The sequence below is a fragment of the Austrofundulus limnaeus genome, unplaced genomic scaffold (assembly GCF_001266775.1).
Source record: "Austrofundulus limnaeus strain Quisiro unplaced genomic scaffold, Austrofundulus_limnaeus-1.0 Scaffold57, whole genome shotgun sequence".
NCBI classification, from domain to species: domain Eukaryota; kingdom Metazoa; phylum Chordata; class Actinopteri; order Cyprinodontiformes; family Rivulidae; genus Austrofundulus; species Austrofundulus limnaeus.
In genome coordinates this window covers 964,386-985,684 of record NW_013952459.1, presented here as the reverse complement: position 1 = coordinate 985,684, position 21,299 = coordinate 964,386, and the positions used below count along the sequence as shown (strand labels likewise).

At 39.5% G+C, this 21,299-nt stretch overlaps 2 protein-coding genes across 5 annotated transcripts in view; both read left to right on the top strand.

Annotated features, from left to right (window-relative positions):
• The window catches only part of prrc2b (proline-rich coiled-coil 2B), a 25,600-nt gene extending 11,259 nt beyond the window's left edge, over window positions 1–14,341 (top strand). For 2 of the 4 annotated variants that reach the window (XM_014009364.1, XM_014009363.1), the window contains exons 10-31: window positions 115–202; window positions 284–443; window positions 571–913; window positions 1,029–1,219; window positions 2,248–2,449; window positions 2,883–3,087; window positions 3,288–5,297; window positions 5,458–5,621; window positions 5,911–6,023; window positions 7,447–7,585; window positions 7,667–7,743; window positions 7,862–8,149; window positions 8,311–8,409; window positions 8,584–8,773; window positions 8,859–8,956; window positions 9,036–9,163; window positions 9,276–9,516; window positions 9,629–9,793; window positions 9,923–10,002; window positions 10,126–10,207; window positions 10,542–10,748; window positions 12,122–14,341. In XM_014009364.1, the coding sequence (XP_013864818.1) occupies window positions 115–202; window positions 284–443; window positions 571–913; window positions 1,029–1,219; window positions 2,248–2,449; window positions 2,883–3,087; window positions 3,288–5,297; window positions 5,458–5,621; window positions 5,911–6,023; window positions 7,447–7,585; window positions 7,667–7,743; window positions 7,862–8,149; window positions 8,311–8,409; window positions 8,584–8,773; window positions 8,859–8,956; window positions 9,036–9,163; window positions 9,276–9,516; window positions 9,629–9,793; window positions 9,923–10,002; window positions 10,126–10,207; window positions 10,542–10,748; window positions 12,122–12,289 (5,438 nt within the window). In that variant the 3' untranslated portion in view covers window positions 12,290–14,341. Of the gene's footprint in view, window positions 1–114; window positions 203–283; window positions 444–570; window positions 914–1,028; window positions 1,220–2,247; window positions 2,450–2,882; window positions 3,088–3,287; window positions 5,298–5,457; window positions 5,622–5,910; window positions 6,024–7,446; window positions 7,586–7,666; window positions 7,744–7,861; window positions 8,150–8,310; window positions 8,410–8,583; window positions 8,774–8,858; window positions 8,957–9,035; window positions 9,164–9,275; window positions 9,517–9,628; window positions 9,794–9,922; window positions 10,003–10,125; window positions 10,208–10,541; window positions 10,773–12,121 lie in introns of all 4 variants that reach the window. The other 2 variants (XM_014009365.1, XM_014009366.1) reach the window with 2 other exon arrangements.
• A 706-nt stretch (window positions 14,342–15,047) lies between these two features.
• Window positions 15,048–20,124, top strand: edf1 (endothelial differentiation-related factor 1). The gene is made up of 8 exons (XM_014009368.1): window positions 15,048–15,181; window positions 15,695–15,832; window positions 15,936–16,040; window positions 16,152–16,887; window positions 18,901–18,952; window positions 19,092–19,252; window positions 19,364–19,457; window positions 19,551–20,124. Exons 4-8 carry the CDS (start codon window positions 16,810–16,812, stop codon window positions 19,604–19,606), a joined length of 441 nt encoding a protein of 146 aa, XP_013864822.1. The 5' UTR covers window positions 15,048–15,181; window positions 15,695–15,832; window positions 15,936–16,040; window positions 16,152–16,809; the 3' UTR covers window positions 19,607–20,124.
• The last annotated feature ends 1,175 nt before the right edge of the window (window positions 20,125–21,299 follow it).

The following is a 21,299-nucleotide window of genomic DNA, read 5'->3' as shown; positions in this document are numbered from 1 at the left end:
GTGTGTGTGTGTGTGTGTGTGTGTGTGTGTGTGTGTGTGTGTGTAATTGCATAAAATGAGTCATATTTTCATAATCATTGCACTTCCTGATTTTATTTTATTTATTTTTTCTAGGACTTCATGAAGAAGTTGATTACAGCGAGAAGCTTAAGTTCAGTGATGACGAAGAAGAACACGCTACTGGTGACAGGAGCAAGATATGGTACAAGCTCCTTCTTAATCGTTGTTGGTCATTTTGTTTTGTTAATTTTTATTTATTTAATGTGTTACTGCTTACTTTTAGGAATGAATGGGAGAGGGAGAACCAACGGGACCGACAATCTTCCCTTAGTTCAGGGGAACAGTCTTATTCTCAAGAAGCCCTTGAGGAAAATTACTCGTACCAACATCATCACCATGAGGCTCCCAGAAAGCTCAGCAACAGATATCTCTCTGACAGCCAGGTTAACTACTTTAAGCTTTTTCTTTAAGAATACTATTTACAATTTACTCTGCTAAAAATAATACTATTTTTTGCTTCACTTAAAAACATCCCACATTCTCATGTAAGTGCCTCTGTCCCGCCTCTAGGCCCAGCAGAAAAACCACGTTGAACCTCTAGCTGACTCTGATGATTACCAGCGGCCTCAGAGCCAGGCACCAGCTAGGGGAAAATATGTGACGCCTGAGCTTTCTGAAGCAGTTGAGAGAGCCCGCAGACGTCGGGAGGAGGAAGAGAGACGTGCTCGTGAGGAGCGACTAGCTGCGTGCGCTGAAAAACTCAAGAAGTTGGACGAGAGATTTGGGAAGACTGAAAGACAGATGTCCAGGGTAGACGATTGCTCAAAGGAGACGGAGGGCAAAGAAGCCCCGCTTTCCCCAGACGAGGAACAGAGTAAAGGCCATAACGAAAGCTTGCTGTACAACACAAAAGGTAAAAAAAAAAAAAGGGCACAACGCAAATAAATGTATTAATTCACTTTACATAAATTTAGAAAATGTTGTATAGTTTGTTCTAAAAAGATTTTCTAATCAAATAATTTTTCCAGAAGGAAGCGAGTGTCTGCCAGTCAACTCCTCTGGCAGTAGTTACCGTGACGAGCCTGGCTTCTCTACTCACCGCAGCAGTGAAGACGATGGTCAGGAGCCCTCTTCCCCTTCAGAAGACTACAGTGGACGTCAACTCTCCAAATCAGTTCCACCCCGCTTTCAGAAGCAGCCACAACACCTCCAGCAGCAGGTGAGCACTTGAACTTTGACCACTTTTTAAGTCTTTATTTCAAATTAATTAATAACTTTGTGTATTTGCTCGAGGAAGATTTTCACAAGCTTAAAGAATAAAGAATGCTACTACGAAAAGCTTTAAAGCTTGTATTTTTGCCATTAATTGCACCGCAAATTATTATGCCTAGCATGTGTAATGCCAAAGAGCTCTTTTTTTAGTTTAGTTTATTCATTTCATTTAAAACAAAAAAATTGATACACATTAAAAACAAAAAATATATACACAACATATACAGTATATACACACAAACATACATACATACATACATACATACATACATACATACATACATACATACATACATACATACATACATAAACACACAAATCAAATTGAAATGAAAGGAGGCAGAAAGAAGAAAAAATCTTATATCTGCCCCTTTTTCTATAATTAATTTAAAGCAATAATAATCAAGAAAAAAAAACTTCAGTTTATTTTCAAACAACAATTTTGGTATACATTATACAGTTTCATATTTCTTTAGCAAACTTATTTTTGTCTTTCTTTTAAAGAAATACATTGAACCGGCATTTTTATAATCACTTTCTAGAGTATTCCACAATCTTATTCCCTGAACCGAAGTACATCTGTTCTTCAAGTTTGTTTGAATTCTATGTTTAATAAACATCTCAAGTCCTTTAAGATTATAAGAACTTTCTCTTTTAACAAAATATAACTGGATGTTTAAAGGTAACATTTTTTATGAGCCTTATACATAAGCTGCAAAATATTATAATCAACCAACTCATAAAATTTTAATAATTTTAATTTACTAAATAATATATTTGAAGGGTGACTGTAATGTTTTCTGGTGATGATTCTTACTGCTCTTTTCTGTAAAATAAAAATAGGATTTGTGATTGTTTTACATCCTTTACCCCAGACTTCAAAAGTAAATAGAATATGAATGAATTATTTTTGTTCTAATAACAGTGTTTTGAATTTTTTCCCGTTTTAAAAACTGTGTTTTGTGCAATTCATAGGAATCTTTGCTTAAAATGCAGCACTGGCAGCAGTCAGGTCACCCTCCTCCTTCAAGCTCAAGTCATGCCCAGCGGAGCTATTATCCCCCACATGTGCTTGGGTTTGATCCCCGCTGGATGATGATGCCACCTTTCATGGATCCACGCATGGCTCAAGGACGATCTCCTGTAGACTACTACTCTGGTTCTGTTCATTCTTCAGGTAAACACTGAAGCTGCGTTGATTCAGATGACCGGTCTGAAACGGCACATTGGTGGAGCAGTGTTTTGATGCAAAATTGAGCCGAGGTTTAGAGTTTCTGCTTGCATTAGGCTTACGATTAGAAATACATTATAACCATGCAAGTAAATTCTGAATACTTTGGTGACTTGGCCAGAAAAGTGGATTTCCTACAAAGCCCAGATGTTTTTATTTATTTATTTTTTATTTAAACTATTAATTTCTTAAAAAAAACAAAAGTAATTTTATGTACCATTAAAAAAAGAAAATACAAATAAAATAAAATGAAATGAAAGGTGGCAGAGAGAAGAAAATAATATTATTATGGTACATCTGCCCCTTTTTCCTCAAGTATAAATTCAAACAATAATGATCTTCAGTTTTTCTGTTTAACCACTGTAATTGTTTTATTTAGGAGTGGTCAAACCAGTCATGCATCAGGACCACTTAAACAGTCCTGGTTCAGATGAAGGATGCCATTCCAAGCTGCACCAAGAGAAACGAACACCATCTGCTGAGCCTTACCCAGTGTGGAGTCAAGATGGCTACCCGTTGCGCAGCTTCACTCCACCTTACCAGAGACAGCATGAAACTTCAGACAGGGGCCAGTCTGGTGACAGGTCAGTTATTGTGTTAGAAAAAATATTAATTTATATATTTCTTTCTTATGCAAAATTGACTTTTTTTTAGCTATATTTCATGTTATGTCATCAAAAACATACCCAGAGTATTGCAATGGCACTGGAAAGCACAAGAAATATTCATCATTTTATTTTGTATTTGAGTTTTTTATTTATTTTTTTTGTTCAAATTTCAACAGAGATGATTCCCATTCAGACCCATATGAAGACCGGGCCAATGAAGGCTTGAGGTACACTCAAGATGATCTTGCCCATCATTCTTACCAAAGCAGAGGCTCAGAGAAAGAACACAGACACCATGACCAAGGCCTTCTGACCACTGCTCAAAACCTCTCTCAAAACTTTTCAGACAGCGAATGCTCAAAGCAAGATTTTAGAGACAAACATTTGAAAGATGGTCTTGAAAATCACAATGACACTTTGGATAGCTCTAAGGACAGTTGGAAAAGAGATGGAGGCCTAAAACCAGACGGAGTTCTTAATTCACAGAGTCAGTGGTCTGAGACCAGTTCCAGTAGTAGTGTCAGCCAGCCCTCTGAGACCATTGGGCGAATATTAACTCGCAGAACTGGCCCCATTAAGAAACCTGTTCTTAAGGCTCTTAAACTGGAAGACAAAGAAAATGAAAAGCCTAAATCTGAGCCTGAAGAGAAACCTGTTCCTTATCGCCTGGAGAAGGAAGTCCTCACTAATGTTTATGACTTAAAGAAAGATAACCAGCCTACCAACCATAGGCGTCCAGCCTCACCTGTTGCTGAGAAACCATCTGAAGAAAGGCAGCATCAGTCACCACTTCCTAGTAAAACAGACAGACCTCAAAGCACCCATAGTGACGATTTTCCTAAAGAAAATGCCTGGAGTACTGGCAAAAGTCAGATACCAAGAGAAAATCCAGAAAGTCGAGATTCTCAGGCACCACGTCGCAATAATTGGATCTTCATTGATGAAGAACAGGCCTTCGGCTCAGTCAGGGGCACAGGTAGAGGTCGCAGCCGAGGCTTTAGGGAATTTGGTTCTCGTGGTGGAACTCGTGGCGGTCGAGGCGGAGATAACCTCAGAGGGGTGTATAACAACGGCAGTGGTGTACAGCGGCCAGCCAGAGGTCGAGCACCACCCAGGGACCTTGTAAAGACTGAGGAGTATCAGAGGGGCAAACCTCGCAGGCGAAATGTTAGTGAGACCTTAAGTGAAGCATCAGAGTATGAGGAGCTTCCTAAGAGGCGTAAGCAGAAAGGAACGGAAAATGGAGAAGGGCAAACAGAGTCTGGAGAAGTTCGAAAGGCTGATAGAGACTCTTGGAGGTCCAACAAGATCTACACAGATGAGCATGCATCAGATTCCAGAGAAAAGGCCAAGGTGAGGGGCTTTGGAGGTCGTGTTCTGCCTCCGAGGCTGAACGTCAGTGGTAGCTACAGTCGAAATTTTGGAGGATCCAGAGATGTTTCCTCATGGAGGGGCAGAGGACCCCAGTTTGGCAGCAACAGTGGCTCTGTGCAAGAGAATGGTTACTGTCCTGGAGTAGAGGCTGCTTATTCCCGCAGACTGCCAGTTGAGCGTGAACCTTTCAAGTACACGTCTAAATTTACAAGCTCCTTTTTGGAGAATGGCTCTGAGGACCGTGAAGGAGAATACTACTTTGAGAGCGAGAACCCTGACAGACAGATGCTACGAAGGCGCCGTCCTCCACGTCAAGACAAGCCTCCTCGCTTTCGTCGTCTTCGACAAGAACGAGAACCTGGATCAAACCAGTGGACGAGCGATGAGCACATAAATGGAGACTTTGCAAATCCCTGGCAAGGTCGCACTAAAGGGAACAGTGATGACCACTGGCCCAGTGGGCACTTCTCTGGACATTCTAGCCAGCATGGCCACACAGAGGAATGGGAGACAGGATCAGACAACAGTGACTTTGGGGATTGGAGAGAGAAAAGGGGTGGAAGCGACGGCTTGGCTCCACAAGGACACGTTGATGTTCCCTCAGATTCTGGCCACAGTGAACCAGGCTCTGGTGAAAAGAGGGAGCTCTCCAAGAGAAGCTTCTCCAGTCAAAGACCACTGGTGGAGCGGCAGAACCGGAAAGGAGAGCCATCGCTGCTAGAAGCAAGCAAGATGATACGCACACCTGATAATCCCCCCGCGTCGTCTAACAGGAGTGACAGCTGGCAGAATGGAGGGACTACTTGTAAAAGGTGAGGCTAGTAATTGTTATTCTGCATCTTTTTTGACACGTACATACGTTATGACATTAAAAAAATACAGGCACAAAACTGAAACCTTTCTGTTTGGTTGATAAAAACAAACATACTTGATTAAAACACCTTTGGCTTGTCATCACTCTTTCTGCAACAGGAGCCCAGATGAGTCTGGTCCAGTCTACAGTATAGAGCCACCAACAGAGGACAGGGAGCCCAGTGAGATCTCAGGGAAGAAATGTGACAAAGAACTGAAACCAGGACCTGTCAAGATGGACTTAACTGAACCTCTCTCACAGTATGAACTTGGTGGCTACCCAAGTGAGTTCTGCTACATAAAAAATTCTCACAGATTCTAGTGTAGTTTTTTTTAATCCATTGGGAAAAAATTCGAACTGAAGGTTTGTGATGTGTCAACTCAGATAATGAGTTAGCTAATTATTTGGTTCTTGGTTATGTATGCACGTTTTCTCTGTCCTACAGATTGCTTGTTTTCTTGTTTTTAAAAACCTGTTTGAAATAAATAAATGAATGAATGAATAATAGCAAACATTACAGTTGTTGCATATCAACATGTGATTTCTGCACTGATGGCCTATCTGTTTTGTAGTTGACGACACAGTGGGACGAAGTACAAACCCAGATGGATACCAGGACGCCTTGTCAAAAAAGCAACGACGTCCACAGGAAGATGAGAGAAGGAGAAAGGAACAAGTAGCCACTGTGAGTTAAATGTATGCTCAAAATAAATGTTTAGAGTTTAATTTGACCAGTACAGGAGCTACAGACTATTCATTTTCTAGGGCAGAACATTACGGTATTTGATGGGTCATTTTGTTGTGAAAATACGATACTGGATTAGACACCAATCCACATAATTTGTATCCTCTAGTAAATAATTGTAGAATGGTAGAAAAGACTCCCTGTGCAGCTCAGTCACTTACATGGTCTGGCTCCTTACCCACCAGTGGTGACATTACAAATCTGCCAAGTTTATGCCACCAGGAGTCGGCATGACTAGGGACCCTCCCTCGCCTGCCACCTGGCTTGCATTACCCCCAACCAGCACAGTCCTCCTCACAGGTGGTAGACCCCCGAGGAGACAGCATTCTGACTTTTTTTGAGGAGGGCTTGGGCCCCAAACACCAAAGCTTGACAACCTGGTTTAAAGCTGTCCTGACTAAACTTCTCTTATACTTCTCTTATTCCTTTTATTTTCTGATGGACATCGACAAAGACTTTGGCTAACTTTGCATCTGTAGCTTAGAGTTCAGCAACTATAAGCAAAATAGCTGTCCATTTCTTTTTTGAATCATAAATGGTAAATGACTTGAATTTATATAGTGTTTTATCAAGTCAATATGGAACCCAAAGTGCTTTACACCTCAATCATTCACACACTGATGGTGGTAAGCTACATTGTAGCAATGAATGCGGGGCTGCCGTGCGCCGGCGCCACCGGCCCCTCTGACCACCATCAGTGGGCAAACAGGTTAAGTGTCTTGCCCAAGGACACAGCGACTGAGACAGATGGAATGGGGGATAGAACTGGCAACCAGTTACTGGATGACTCCCCACTCCACCACAGCCACCCCTATAAACCAAATTCAGGGTTGTGCTTTACCAAAGTCTAGACTTTTCCTAGCTGATTTAATTGGGTCTCTTAGCTAACTGATTAATTAAATTACCTGATTTGTAGGATTGAAAGAAGCTGTCAGTAATGCCTCGTAAAGGCTTTGATTGCAAATGTTTGTGTTTTGCTTCCAACGTAACAGACATGTTGGCATGTTTCTGTTATAACTCTTTATGGCAACCATAATTTTTGCTGCTCACCTCAAGCAGAAATTTGGTGTCCAGTGTTATCCGACACACTGGAATCTGACTATGCATAAGCCCAAGATCAAACAGGCTGGATTCTGACAGCCCGTTAGATTAAATTTAGTCATTTTCCTTTCTGGATCACCTTATGGATAGTTTTCTGCATGACAAGTTGTGAAAACTGATTTTATACTGCTACATAAATGATGACAAGAGCAATGATATTTAATGAAAGGTCAAGTCAACTGTTTAAACAAGTCATTACTAATTAACTAGTAATTGTGCAAAACCATAATTCATTTTGTTGGCATTTTCTCCTCCACTTCAGGTCAAGAACAGGACTGTTGCCTCCAAGATACCGCCTCGCTTTGTCAAAAAGCAGGGAAGCCTGAGCATTGAACAACCTGAGGAAGCCATTTCTTCACCTAACAATCTAGGAACTGAAATTTGGGAGACCAACAGTTCAGGTAGGATGAGAGCTAGCTGCACTTCATGCTTTTGTTGATACTGTTAAGTAGGAATACTGAATAAACTTGTTACTTTCGTAGCTCTTTCAGTCCAGTCTTCAGGAGGAGATTCATGGACAAAACAAGTGTCTTATACTGGGAGTGAACCCAACTCTGAGGTAGTACCACCGACTGAATTCAATTTTTTTTTCTTTATTTTCGAGTATTCTCCAATACAGTGGTTTTATTGCTTGGAGAAACTTCAACAAATTAGCAGTGTTTCTTTTGCCCTTCCAGGATTCTGATGCTGGCCCAGAGCCAAACAAAGAACAGCACAAACCAGGGCCCATCGGTAACGAACGCTCTCTGAAGCACCGTAAGGGCTCAGAAGGTGTTGATAGGCTGGAAAGCGGACCCATTACTCCGGTCAACGGTGTGGATCTTCATGTGGACTCGGTGCTGCCTGTGCCTCCAATAGAGTTTGGTGTCAGTGCCAAAGACTCTGATTTTAGCCTTCCCCCGGGCTCCGCCTCAGTGCCCGTATCCGATCCTGTTAACAAGCTTCAAGATGCACTTGCTAACAATGTGAGTGGCCCTTTTTTAAACATATATAGGACTTGTTCTAAACAGATAAGTAATGGGAACATGTCAGTTAAAGGTCAGACAAGTAATGAAATGGTTCAATGAATTTTTTATGAGAATAAAATGTTTTATTTTGTAATAAAATGTATTATTTTCTTCATCAGACATCTCTAAATCAGAGTATTCCGTTGTTACGTTCCAACCACCTGCAGCCTGGCATCGGCCTCAACACCATCTTCCCCAGTGCTGACCTAACCCTCAAGGTATGTGAAATTTTAATCCTTCATGTAAATAGGAATTTGTACATTTTTTGTAACAAAGAAGGGGAATGTTTAATGCAGCACTAACCTGTATAGATGCGTTTTGCAGCATCACGGAAGCTAAACTACATTAAATTGCATTTTTAAATCTGCCTGATATATATTTTTGTTCTCCAGATGGAATCTGCACGCAAGGCTTGGGAGAATTCTCAGTCCCTCCCAGAACAGGGCTCCCCTGGTGGGGTTGCTTCAGGTTCTCAGCCTCCCTGCAGCGTTGGTTCATCCACTGGTGTTAGCTACAGCTCTTTTGGAGTTTCCATGCCTCCAATGCCTGTTGCATCAGTGGCACCTTCCATGTCCATGCAAGGTAGAATTATAGTTATTTTTTTCTGTTTTATAACGGCTCAGTCTGGGTGAATTTAACTAAGTTTGGTTCTCCTCACTTTATATAGGTAGTCCTATCACCCCTTTGTATATGGATGGCCACGTCTTTCAAAGTCAGCCACGCCTTGTGCCTCCCACTATGACCCAGCAGCAGACCTATCCACAGGTAGAAAGATAAACACACTCATGCACGGGAATGTTTGTTAGATAGATTGACATCATGTTTTACGTCCTCGTCTGTTCAGGCAGCTGCAGCCCAGCAGATACCCATCTCTTTGCACACATCTCTTCAGGCTCAGGCTCAGTTGGGGCTTCGAGGGGGTCTGCCTGTCTCTCAATCCCAAGAGATGTTCAGCTCCATCCCTCCGTTCAGGTACTAGCAGCTGTGGTTACTTTCTTGTGGTTATATTTGTATGATTAAAGGTATTTTTGCTAAAGCTTAATATCATAATATCTTTGTGCTCCTCTCTCTTGACACCTTTCAGGTCCCAGGTTTACATGCACCCCAACCTGTCACAGCCCAGTCCCTTGGTGCTGTCTGGTGGAGGCCCTCTCAAGGGACCATACTCGGCTTTCCCTGGTATGCAGCCCTCAGACCTGGTGAAACCACAGTCCGGCTCCCACTATCAGCCTTTGAGTGGCAGCCAGCAGCTAGTCTATGAAAGCCAGATGAACCAGGGGCCTGGTCTGGGTTCTTCCCAGCTGATGGACTCTCAGCTCATTCAGGTGAATTTTACAGCACCCTAACAATAATATTTTTGCTCTATCTACTTTTTTCTGAAATTGATTTAGCAATGACTGTACGACTGATCCATGTCTGGATGATTCTTTTGATCAGGTGACCATGCCTCTTCCCGGCTCTCAACTGCGCTATGGTTCAGCTCAGCAACTTATCCTCCCGCAGTCAATTCAGTTGCAGCAGGGGCAGAACCTGTCAGTAGGAGCACCACGCCGAATGCTCCCACCCGGCTCCCAGCCTGCTGTCATGACAGGCAGCAGAGAGGTGGGTCTCAGCGAACATTACATTAGTACTAAACTGTTTTGTAGCTTATGTCCACCTGCATGCGTGGTGTAAATAAGCCCTCCACAATTATTTATCGAATAACTGTCTCTCTTATTGTCCTGTTTTTAGGGCTCACAGATGGAAATGAAAGGTTTCCAGTTCTCTGAAAAGCCCAATCATTCCCCGGGCTTATCCGGAGGTTCCTACAGGTAGTTGCACATGTTCAGTTCATGTGATAGAAAACAAAATTGGATATACGTACACTAATACCACGTTTCAAGAATGGGACATTTTAAAAATATAAATATTATTTTTGTGCCTTTCTTCCTCAGACCTGGTTCTGCAAGCCCAAGTGGGAAGCCCTCTGGTCCTGGTGGACCTGTGCTACCCATGCCTACCCATTTTACTCAGCAGGTATGACCTTTTTATTCAACCTAACTTCTTTTAGCATATTCTGGCATGTGACACAGGTAAATCTTTAAGTTTGACTGTCAGTCCATCTTAAAAAGGTATTCCAGGATCAACGTCTCGTAATATATAATTCATAATCTATTTAATCAAAGTAATGTTTTAAATTAGTTTATTTTGAATGAACATATAGTCACAGCATCAATCGGCAACAGATGTGTTTGACTCATGAAAAAACAATAAGAATTCTAATCTATAACTATAAGAATGAAATTATGGAACTGACTTTGTTTCCCCCTCCTTTAATTTAATCCATGTTTTCTTCTTCCATCACCTCTAGGTTTCACCTGCTCAAGGCAGTATGGTAATGCACATGCGCCCCCCCACCGGTCCTTTCCCCAACCCCATTCAAAGACCTGTGATGCAGGGCAACAAGCCTGTAATCATCCGTTCCCCCCCTTACCCTAATCCTGGCCGTGACCCTCCCCATTCTACCCCCACTTCAGTCCCTGAGCCCCCTGTCAAAGGGCCAGAGGATGGCATGAAGGTGAGCCACCCCCTGTAAATATAGGTAATTTAATTTTATCCATTTTTCTTTCTCTTAGATTTTTTTTTTTTTTTTTTTTTGGTTTTGTTAGGAATTCAAAAGAATTGTGCCAATTTTCTAGTTATTATAATAACTGATTATTTGTCTGAGGAGTAAATTATTTTAAAAAGTTATTCTAAAAATGGAACTTTTTTTAATGTATATCTAAATTACATCTTATCTGCTGTTTAGCAGTTCAGTTATATATTTGGATTATCTAATGCTGCTTAATGGTTTGGTTTAAGTATATCTTGTGTAAAATTAAGATTTGGTCTTTTAATTGTGAGAGATTGATGAAAGATTTTATGTGATGCAGTTTACTTAAAGCTCTTTTTTTAGGCTTTCTGTTAAGTTTTGATAGTTGTACTTAAAGGTACTCATTGTAAAATCACGATGACTGGACATAAGAAAACTCAAGGAAGAAAGAATCTGCATGATTTTTTATTATATTATTGATTAATGTGTCTTTAGAAATTTGTAAGTGAAATGTGTGACCAATTTAGAAAGTAATGTTTGTTTACCTGCAGAAAGAGACTGAATTAAATCGTAACCTTTTATACATGCATTTGTTTATCTTCAAATGACGGCCAGTGTAATGTAGGTCAATCACGTGACTTAAGCTTCCTTGTGGTTTTTCTGGAAGAAGCAGCTGAGTGCTTTGTTTACATTTAATGTGGATCTGCATTTCAGAATTATGTTCACTTTATCTGGAAAACTATTAAAGTAGTCTTGTTCAAATGAGGGAACAAATTATGTGCAGGAGATCAATATAATTCTCAGACTTTGATATTTATTTACAGACATACAAAATTTGTCACACATGACTCCGATCTGGTCCATTTTCCAAATCCCCCTCCCTCACTTTGGAGTCTCTGGAAAATGGTCCTGGATCACATCGTCTTGTGTTTATAGAAAACCTGGTCAAATCCTGGTTATGATTTCAAACGAGGAATTAAGTTCCAGAAACGAACACTAAAACTAAATATCGATATGTACTCTTTCTGTTTTAAAGTAAATTATTATAATAGGAAAAATAAATGTGTATCTGAAATTTTATTATCAGTCACAATATTTTAGTCTTTCAAACTTCACTGTTTTGTTATGTTTGGTGTCATGGTTTGCAGTGAGTACCTTTAACAATTATAGCTATATTTCATGTTTCTTCAGAACATTTTAAAAAGCAAAAGTCTGTCACTTGACCAACCAATAACAGATGACCTTACAGAAATAACAGCTAACTAAAGTCTCTTTTTAAATTAAAACTTCCTGCTGAAATAAGTAAATAATTGTCTGGCAGTGCACCAGGCCTTTAAGTCTGCCTTGTCTTTGTGTAGAGTAAAGCATTGCGAGAAGTGCGCAAGGCAATGGGGGAGGGCAAATCGCCACCAGGGGGCTTGACCAGCAAACTCCAGGAGCCCCTAACCTCCACGGGTCAAGCCAAACCAGCACGCACTGGAGCCATCAAACCCCAGGCTGTCAAAGTAGAGGAGGGCAAAGCGTAACAATGGACCTTTAAAATCCTCATTGCAGCCAAGCCTGCCAACACAAACCTTGACCGATGGAGCCACTGTAAAAACCCAGCTGATCCTGAGGCTCCAGGGCAAGGGGCGTACACATGGACTTCCAGTACTGGACACTTATTATGTCACCCCAAGTATAGAGATATATAAATAAAAAATATATAAATATATATATATATATTACACATACACACAGACCATCTTTTATTCAGATCTCTTAAAGGTTCTCTTTAATTTATTATTAGACCCTAATAAAGAGATGAGAGACAAGATGCTTTGTGCTTTTCTTGGTAAGTGGAGAAAAGAGAAGAACAAAGTCCCATGGTTCACTTTTCATACTGTTTTCTGCCAAACTGTATTCACTTCCTGTAAATGGACTGTAGCCCTCAGAACCAGACACAACCCTTGATATAATGTACTATGAGAAGGAAGAGGTTGTTGTTTTTTTCTCTCTTTTTTGTTAACAACTTTGAAATGCAGTGGGGCACATTTGTCATTTTCGTTCACAATTTGCTGGTAAATAAAAGTTGACTTCATGACCACCCATTCAAGCCACATGTGAAGGACTTATTTGATTAACACGTAAATCAAAATCCGAGCTTGTCAACATTGCAAAAATAAATTGTGTCACCCTGGAAATGCATCTCTGGATGTAAGTAATCAACACAGTTCCGATCAAAATTATTTCTTTTCAAAAACTGTTGAATTGTTTTTTTTCCCGTTGTTTTTCTCGCTGTTACAAATACAAACTGTAAGGAAACAAATATGAACATTTGTCAAAATCATGTCGCTTCCACCGGCTCTTCACTGGAACTGACGCAGCGTGTGCATGCATTGAGCTGAACGAGCATAAACCCGCAGGACTCGTCTCGAAGCTGGCAACATGTCACAAAAACTGTCTGAACTCTGCGTTTTTCACGTGGACGTCCACTGTATGGATTTGGATCAAACTACTTGGCGGCAGTCGGACTCTTCGCAAACCTGGAGGGGGTTTAAAGTTTCACAAACCCTGTTAAGACCCCTCAAATCGCTCATTGAAATGTCAGCTTTTGTATCGCTTTGCTTTGGTTGTAATGAATGAATTTGTCTGGTAAGGAACGTGGTTGAAGTGATTTTGTGTTTTTTTTTCCACATCCTTTTATCTGGGGTGGTTTTCTGAATTTTTAGGGTGGTAAAGGCTCCTCTAACTTTCACTTAGACCCTCCTGAGCTGTGCTGTGGGCAATTGTGAAGAAAATTTTAATTTCTGTTTGTTTGTTTTTTAAATCAGCACTTATTTTCTGAAGCAGCACTAGCAATATAAATGCAGCTTAACTAGAATTACAATCCGGGGGCCAATAATTTTTTTTTAAATTATCACAAAGGGCACCTAGAGTTTCTTGTTTAATTAAATTACTCCTTTTTTTCTGGCAAATACAAAGACTTTCTAAGTGTTCTATTTAAAAATGTAAAGCCCCACCATGTTTGTTTTTAGTTTTATTTTTTTGAGGGTGGGGCTATGTATTTCACAGTACCAATGTCTTTACCAATTTAGATGTTACCGCTTGTCATCATGCTCCAGGACACTACAAAATGTTTAACCGTTTTTCACTGGTTTCTATGTAAATGCATTTACTGACCTGTACAGTTGAGCCTTACCCCTTGAGGGGAGGCTTAAACACGCGTATCATTTTAAATATTGTGGCACTATAAAGGACTTAATGTTGGGAGGGGAGTTTAAAAAAAGAAGAAGAAAAGGTCACTGTGTTCTCAGAACGGACTGCTTTCACTTAAAGCTTGGAGTGTTTTTATCTCTTACTGCAAAAGTTCTTGATGCTTATTGTATCCGCACCAAAATGCTGCCCTGACTTTTTGGTTTTTGTACTTTTAAGATGCACTTTTTTTTTTTTTTTTTTGTCAGAGGACCAGTTCTTTCTGCTACTGATCCTGTTTATCCTGCAACTTTTGTTCTTTCAGATATTTGGTCATTACTCATCCTTGTTTCAAAAAAAGAGCCTATTGGAGTGGGAAAAATAAAGCAGTTGTGATTTCTTAAGTGTATTGTTGATTCTATGTTGTCACTTAACATTTTCACAAATTTAAAGCAAACTTTGAAATTTGTCAACTATTTGTCCTTGTGAAAGGTAGGCTTAAATCAGAATATTTTAGGTTACAGAATAAGAAAGACATGACCAAAATAGTTTGGGGTTTCAATACATCAGCACTACTGAGTATGGCTGTACTCTTTATTTCAAATGCTATTAACATTTTCCTATTGGCTTATAAATATATATGCTGTGCTCATTTTACTGCCACAGAAATGACTGAAATTGTTCTGAAATCCTTGCAGCACTGTTCTTTTGTGTTCTTATTGTGCAGAGCATCACCACACTTAGAACATCACTGTGAGTGTGCACGTCCAGGATTTTTAAAGAAAAAAGGAAAGTATTAAATGTATCTTTCTCTCATGGCACTGTACCGTACGGTTTTATGGTCTTTCTACAGACAATATGCTGCTTTCTAATCAGAAAAGATAAACTAACGTAAATACGATTGTTCGTCTTGTTTTTTTTTTTTTAAGATGACAATGTTAGCTACAAAAAAAATATGAAAAACGTAAAAAAAAAAAAAAAAACCTAGCTTTTGCATGGGCTTTTAGAAAATGAGGGTCGCAGTAGCAGAGCATCTAGAATCCCGACGGTCTGTGAACGCACCGTGACGTTAGGAACGTCTTTCCGCAGATTTTTACGTTTTTCTGGACAAAAGAGGCACGTTGTGTGGACAAAAGTTTTGTGTCGCTGCTGCCTGCGAGTGAAGAAGTCACGAAGTCGTTCTTCTACGTTTATTTCGAAATTTTCTCCAAACATTATAGCTGACTCAGCTGCAGATAAACAAGGTAACTTCACTGTTTTTCTTTCTTTCTTTATCTCATTAAGCTTCAGCCTCAAATGTTGAGAAACCAAGAAGTAAGTCTGCTCGTAAGAGATTGTGAACTAAAATGGCTGTTTCTTTGTTCTCTTTTTCTGTCGGTCTTCTTAGACAAATTTTGTCTCTCTGTACTCCAAAGTGAAAAACAAAATGCACCAAAAAATATTTAGTTAGAATCCCCCCCAGCATCTCCAGTAATAAGGCATTTAATACCTAAATAATTATTTAGGTCCAATTATTACCTAACGGGTAATTGGAATGAATTAATAAGCTTTAGTAGTGGATTGTTTCAAATTGTTCGCTTTAATTATTTTTATCAAGTAAAAACTTGGTTTATTATTTATTTATTTATTTATTTATTTATTTATTTATTTATTTATTTACCAACCAATGATCAGCTTTCCCTTTTAGGACACTAGAATCGTGTCTTTGGGTATAAGACTTTCATTGATGAAAATTTGTTTTGTTTTGCCCCCCTCAGATGGCAAAGAAGGGAGTTCTCAAGCCAGATGAAGGTCTGATGATGATGCAGGAGCTTAATGACCATCTGGACGAGCAGCTGGACAAACTGGAGCACATTCGTCTCACCGCTGTTGAACTGAAAGACAACATCTCTGGGGTACTTTAGTAACAATCCTTATCTACCATCAACTGTAGGCGAATCAAAACAAATTTTACCTGTTCTCTGATATTGTCGGCGTGATTTGTGTTTCCTCATACAGACCAACAATGATCTAACCCAGTTAATTGGTGACCACCTGGAGTTTCTCAATCACTTGTCTGATCGAGTGGAAACTCTCCACGTGAACACAACAGTTTTTGTTCAGGTGGGGCACAGAAAAAAAAAATTACGATAAAGGTTTTATTTTCACTTATTGACATTAAAGTCATTCTAGAAGTCGTAATTAATTTCTCGATGTTTTCTTTAATTGTTCTAGAAGAATCCAAAACCTCGTACTTGGACATCGAGACAGGGTTCCAGACATGGCTACCGCGTGGGACGCCTTCCCCAGGCTGAGGATGCCGTGTCCGAGTTTGGCTGGTCCCCCATCCGTACGAGGCGAAACAGCGATGCTGCCTCAGAAATGTCCTGTAATTGGTGATTGCGAATCCTTTGCCATGTGTCAGTTCAGGGCATAAAACAATAATAAACCCTACCATTATTACAGTTCTGTCTTTGTCTTTGGAAACCTGAGATGATGTATGAAAATGTCATTGTGTAGTCTGTTATTTTAGAATTAGTTTTTTACAAGTTGTAACTATTAGAAATGCATAGCTTTGTTTTTCTGTTATTTTAGAATTATTTTTTTACAAGTTGTAACAATTAGTTATGCATAGCTTTGTTTTTCGTTCATGTTGTATTCATGTGCGTTACTGACCTCAAACAGCAGGGGGCGCTGCTGGCCGCCGTCATGTCTCTGTTAACGATCTTTTTATAAATAAAGTTTTGGCAACACGCGTGTGGTGATTGTAGAAGAAGCTGACTCGCTGAAGTGACACGGCCTTACTCAAACCTTAGTTTTACACATACTTAGTTCTGCCTGTTTCTTTATCGATTACGACCCTTCCTTTGTGCCGAATAAGCCCCAGAAAAACATGGCAGAAAGCGACTGGGATACGGTGACTGTGTTGAGGAAGAAGGGCCCCACTGCTGCGCAGGCCAAGTCTAAACAGGTCAGTACTGACGCTCGGCACGAATTCGTTTGTTTGGTTTGTGTTAGCTCGCGTGTGTTTTTTTTTTTTGCCCATTTGAGTTTGCTTCATATGTAGCCAACAGAGAAGTATAATGTTTATATTTAGTTCTAGACAGAACAAGCGGTTTTAGCTCTTTGTTACAAGCCAAACTGGGAGCAGGCGTCGTACTTTAGTTTATGGCAGCTTAACTGTTTCTACGTTAGCTAAAGCGCGAGACGTTTTCTTTAGTAAACATCTGGAAGCTAACCTCTGTTAGCCAAGTAAAACCACCGAAAGGCCGTATTTTAGTTAAAGAACGCCCCACCGGAAAGGTCTCGTGTTGTTTTGTGTTAACAAATCAGTCAAACACATCAATATGTGTTTATATAAAAGTACACGTGGCCGAAAGCAACAGCGTCAGTGTATTATAAACGTTAATTTCCTCGTTATTCTGTTTATAATTTAATAGTCTGGTAATAGCTTGATTTATTAACACTTGCTTCTTTGTTAAACATCCTATGGCTCTACATCTAGTTCAAAAGTTGACAGTGTCGCACTTGTATTATTTGTCACAGTTAGCCTTTTGAAACCCTGGTGACCATAAAATGCTAATAAAATGTATTAGTTTGTTTACATTCAGTGAACTGTTTAAAATTCATTCATGCCTATTAACCTCAGTAACTTTTCATAGTCACATAAAAAAGCCTCCTATAACTAGGATGAGATGTATATTTTTGAAACTAACTTGAAGATTTTTTAAACTAAATCTTACTAAATAATTAACACTTACAATAAATAGTACTTTTAATATTAGAAGAGAACAACTGTAGTTGTTTCCATCAAGCCATAACTAAGGAAAATAGAGAAATGCAACAATGGATCAAAAAACTGTTTAGTTGAATAACTATTTCAAGAAGTGACTTGAAATGATCGAAAATAAAAACCACAATGGTTCCCAGTTTCTATTTGTGAGATGTATTTGAGATTTTTGAAAAAGTCGTTTTAGTTTTTGACGTCCTCTTATTATACTTTTGAACAAGCAGCAGCCATGGCTCATATGTCTACACCAGTGGTTCCCAAACTTTTTATCTTCTGACCCACAAAATGTCCATGGCAAAAACTTGTGACCCCAAATATGGTCCGAGTAAACTTTGTTAAAAACCCCAAAAACACAGGCTTTTTGACAATCTAAACAGCTTATACACAAATATAAATACTTATTTTGTGTTTTTGTAATAATTATAGGGAAAATATTACATCAGCAATTATTTTATTACCCTTTAAATTGATTTCTGGAGATTTTCCAAGGTGCTTCATGACCCATTATTGGGTCCCAAGCCCAACTTTGGGAACCAAAGTGCAGTGGTTCCCAAACTTTTTAGATTTTGACCCACAAAATAACAGTAGCAGAGACCTGTGCCCCAAATATTTTTGGATGATAAACATTTGCATCAGGTCAACTAAACATGGGCATAGTAATATTTTTATACTACATTTATCCATTTTAAATACACTAACCTCACACCTTTGTAACAACTAAGGCAAAAATGTAATTAATTCAGAAAATCTTGTCAGGACCCCACCTTGACATTTCAGGACCCCACTTTGGGTCCCGACCCCAACTTTTGGAAACACTGGTCTAGAATATTACCTCTGTTTTTATTTTATTTTTTATTTATTTTTTCTGATAATACTGATAATGTGAACCAAATGTTGCTTTGCTCTAATAAAGCTGAAGGTTTAATCTGTAAACGTGAACGTGTGTTTAGGCAGGATTGTTGACCTAATGTTACTGCTGAACTGGGTCAGTATTCCCAGATAAGATAACGTGTTTCTCATTAGCTACATGGTTGGAAATGACGAAGCTAAAACAGATAGAGTTTAGTACAAACTTGATCGTAATGTGATTTACACACAATAAACATAAAAAAATACAAAACACACGCATATAAAAACAAATAAACAAAATAAAAATGAAGAAATTTATCATATCTTGGTCCGTCTTTTCTCCAGGCTATCACTGCTGCTCAGAGACGTGGGGAGGACGTTGAGACAAGCAAGAAATGTAAATTTCACTTTTCTTTATTGGCTACTAAGACTTCAGCAAATATTTACAACTTCACATTATATCAATGCGCTTCTTAGATTGCCCTCGGCTTGCCAACTGGTTTGGCGTTATTTTTAATCCACTGCTCGTCTCTCAGGGTCTGCAGGGCAAAACAAACAGCATCTGGTGACAAAAAATACAGCCAAACTGGACAGAGAGACAGAGGAGCTCCACCATGACAGGGTTCCGCTGGAGGTGGGGAAGGTCATTCAGCAGGGCCGACAGGAGAAAGGCCTGACCCAGAAAGACCTCGCTACTGTGAGTAAACACGAGCCTCGCCTGACACGTGACAAGCCCTCCCATCGTTTACATGACGCAGCACGCTTTGTTTTTATTGCGATAAACTCATGTTGCAAACATTTCCCTCAGAAAATTAATGAGAAGCCACAAGTTATTGCTGACTATGAGAGTGGGAAAGCAATACCCAACAACCAGGTGATGGGCAAAATCGAGAGAGCAATTGGTAAGTATTACGTTTGATGCTTGTTGTTGTGAAAGAAACTGAAATAATACAAAAATATGTCACAAATGTGTTTTTTTGTTGTTTTTCTGCCAGGTCGAAAACTGCGTGGGAAAGACATCGGTCAACCACTGGAGCCCAAACAGAAATGAACACAAAGCCTCGAAATCAGCCCTCCCTAACCCCGTTTCTGACCTTTAGCTTACCCCCGATCCCCTTCCTGAAACTCTAAACCCCTCCCCTCCCCCCACCCCCGGGCTGATCCCACCTGCGTCCTGCCTGAGGACCTGGTGCTCCACCGCATTGCAGGCTTTGTACTAACCAATCATCTGAAACACTCTGACCACGTTAACGTACTCGATCGAATGCATTCTTCAGCATCACAAACTTGAAAACCTGTGAATACATTTTTTTTTTCGCCCATGTCTGTCTGTATAAAACTTGGCATGATATAATTCAACTTTTGATAGTGGGTAAGTCATTCAAAAAGGTGATTTCCTGTTTCTGATCAAACAGGTTCGACAAAATAATCTGAGCATGAAGTGCTCGATTGCATCTTTATTTCTTTTTCCCTCAATTTTACGACAGTGGGTGGATGTTATTAAAGCGTTTAAAATGTTTTAATGCTGTGCTTTGTTTTAATCTGAAAATAAAGTTTAGCAGTTCATGACTCCGGAGTGTGAATTCTTAGCTGCTAAAACAAAGAGTTTTGCAAATCTAGTTGATGTCAGAGATTATCCAGTTTTTATTTTTTTACTTAATAAAAAAATTGAGAAAAACTATTTTACGATGCCTCTACTGAAAATATTTATTTTAGAAAAACCTATTGAATATTGGGGTTTTCTTTATGTACTTAGCACAACAAGTAAGGAAATCAGTGTTTGGTAGGTCATTTCTTTGTTGTAATAATGCTTCTTAGTAATAAATCTTATAGCAGGCATCTGATTGGCAGCACCCAGGGCTACCAGAAGCTCAAAACAAACAATAAAAACAGCAAAATAAGCTGTTGGGCAAAACATTTGGCTCAATTTTCATGTGCACAACCCACATACTCTGCTCTACTGCTCATCCCACAAATGCATACTCCTTACAAATGTGACACCATTTAAAAGGGAAACAAATAGGCTTTCTAACTTTCAAATTCACTTGTTTGTCCCAATATGTAAACTTAAAACCTAAAAATGGCAAAATGAAACCACTAGGTGGCAGTCTATTAATAGTATTACATGGAGTTATTTCTAGATACAAACAGAAACATTGAACTATTTTAATAAAAAAAAAAGGTACTACAGCCTTATAAGATACCTGAAAGTCATAATTTTAAAAGTATCTCATTGTGGAAGATTTGGCAACCTGGATATAAAGGTCTCAAATAATCTGTCATTCATTTCTTAGGGCTAGATCAGTTACATGACTGTTTCTGTCCACATGTGGGCAGTTACTGCTTCACCTGAGGAAATAAAATGTGCAACCACCTACAAAACCTCTGAGCCTCATGGATCAGTCCTTTCAAGTGATTAGAAGACAAACATAAAGGTGAACGGTGTCACTCAAATCACAGTTTATCATGTGCTGTTAAAAGTATGCGTACTAAGAAGTTGCTGTTTTTGGGTTTAAGTGGTTTTTATTTCTGGAAAAACGTTGCCTGGAATATAGGTGATAAAAACAAGTGCAATTAAACGCTGGTGCAGTTGGTGGGGCTGTTGTCTGCAGTGAGAAGGTTGCTGTCTTGGACCTTTCTCGGAGGATTTTGCAGGTTGGTTTTTTCCATGCACGTGTGGGTTTTCTCCAGTTTCCTCCCACAGATCAAAAAACATGCACGTCAGGTTATCTGGTAATGTTAAA

Bases quoted from the DNA above. Each gene is read 5' to 3' on its own strand.
- edf1 (XM_014009368.1), top strand. From the start codon at position 16,810: ATGGCAGAAAGCGACTGGGATACGGTGACTGTGTTGAGGAAGAAGGGC. The intron at 16,888-18,900 runs GTCAGTACTGAC...TCTTTTCTCCAG, and splicing joins CGCAGGCCAAGTCTAAACAG to GCTATCACTGCTGCTCAGAG. The intron at 19,458-19,550 runs GTAAGTATTACG...TTTTTCTGCCAG, and splicing joins CAAAATCGAGAGAGCAATTG to GTCGAAAACTGCGTGGGAAA.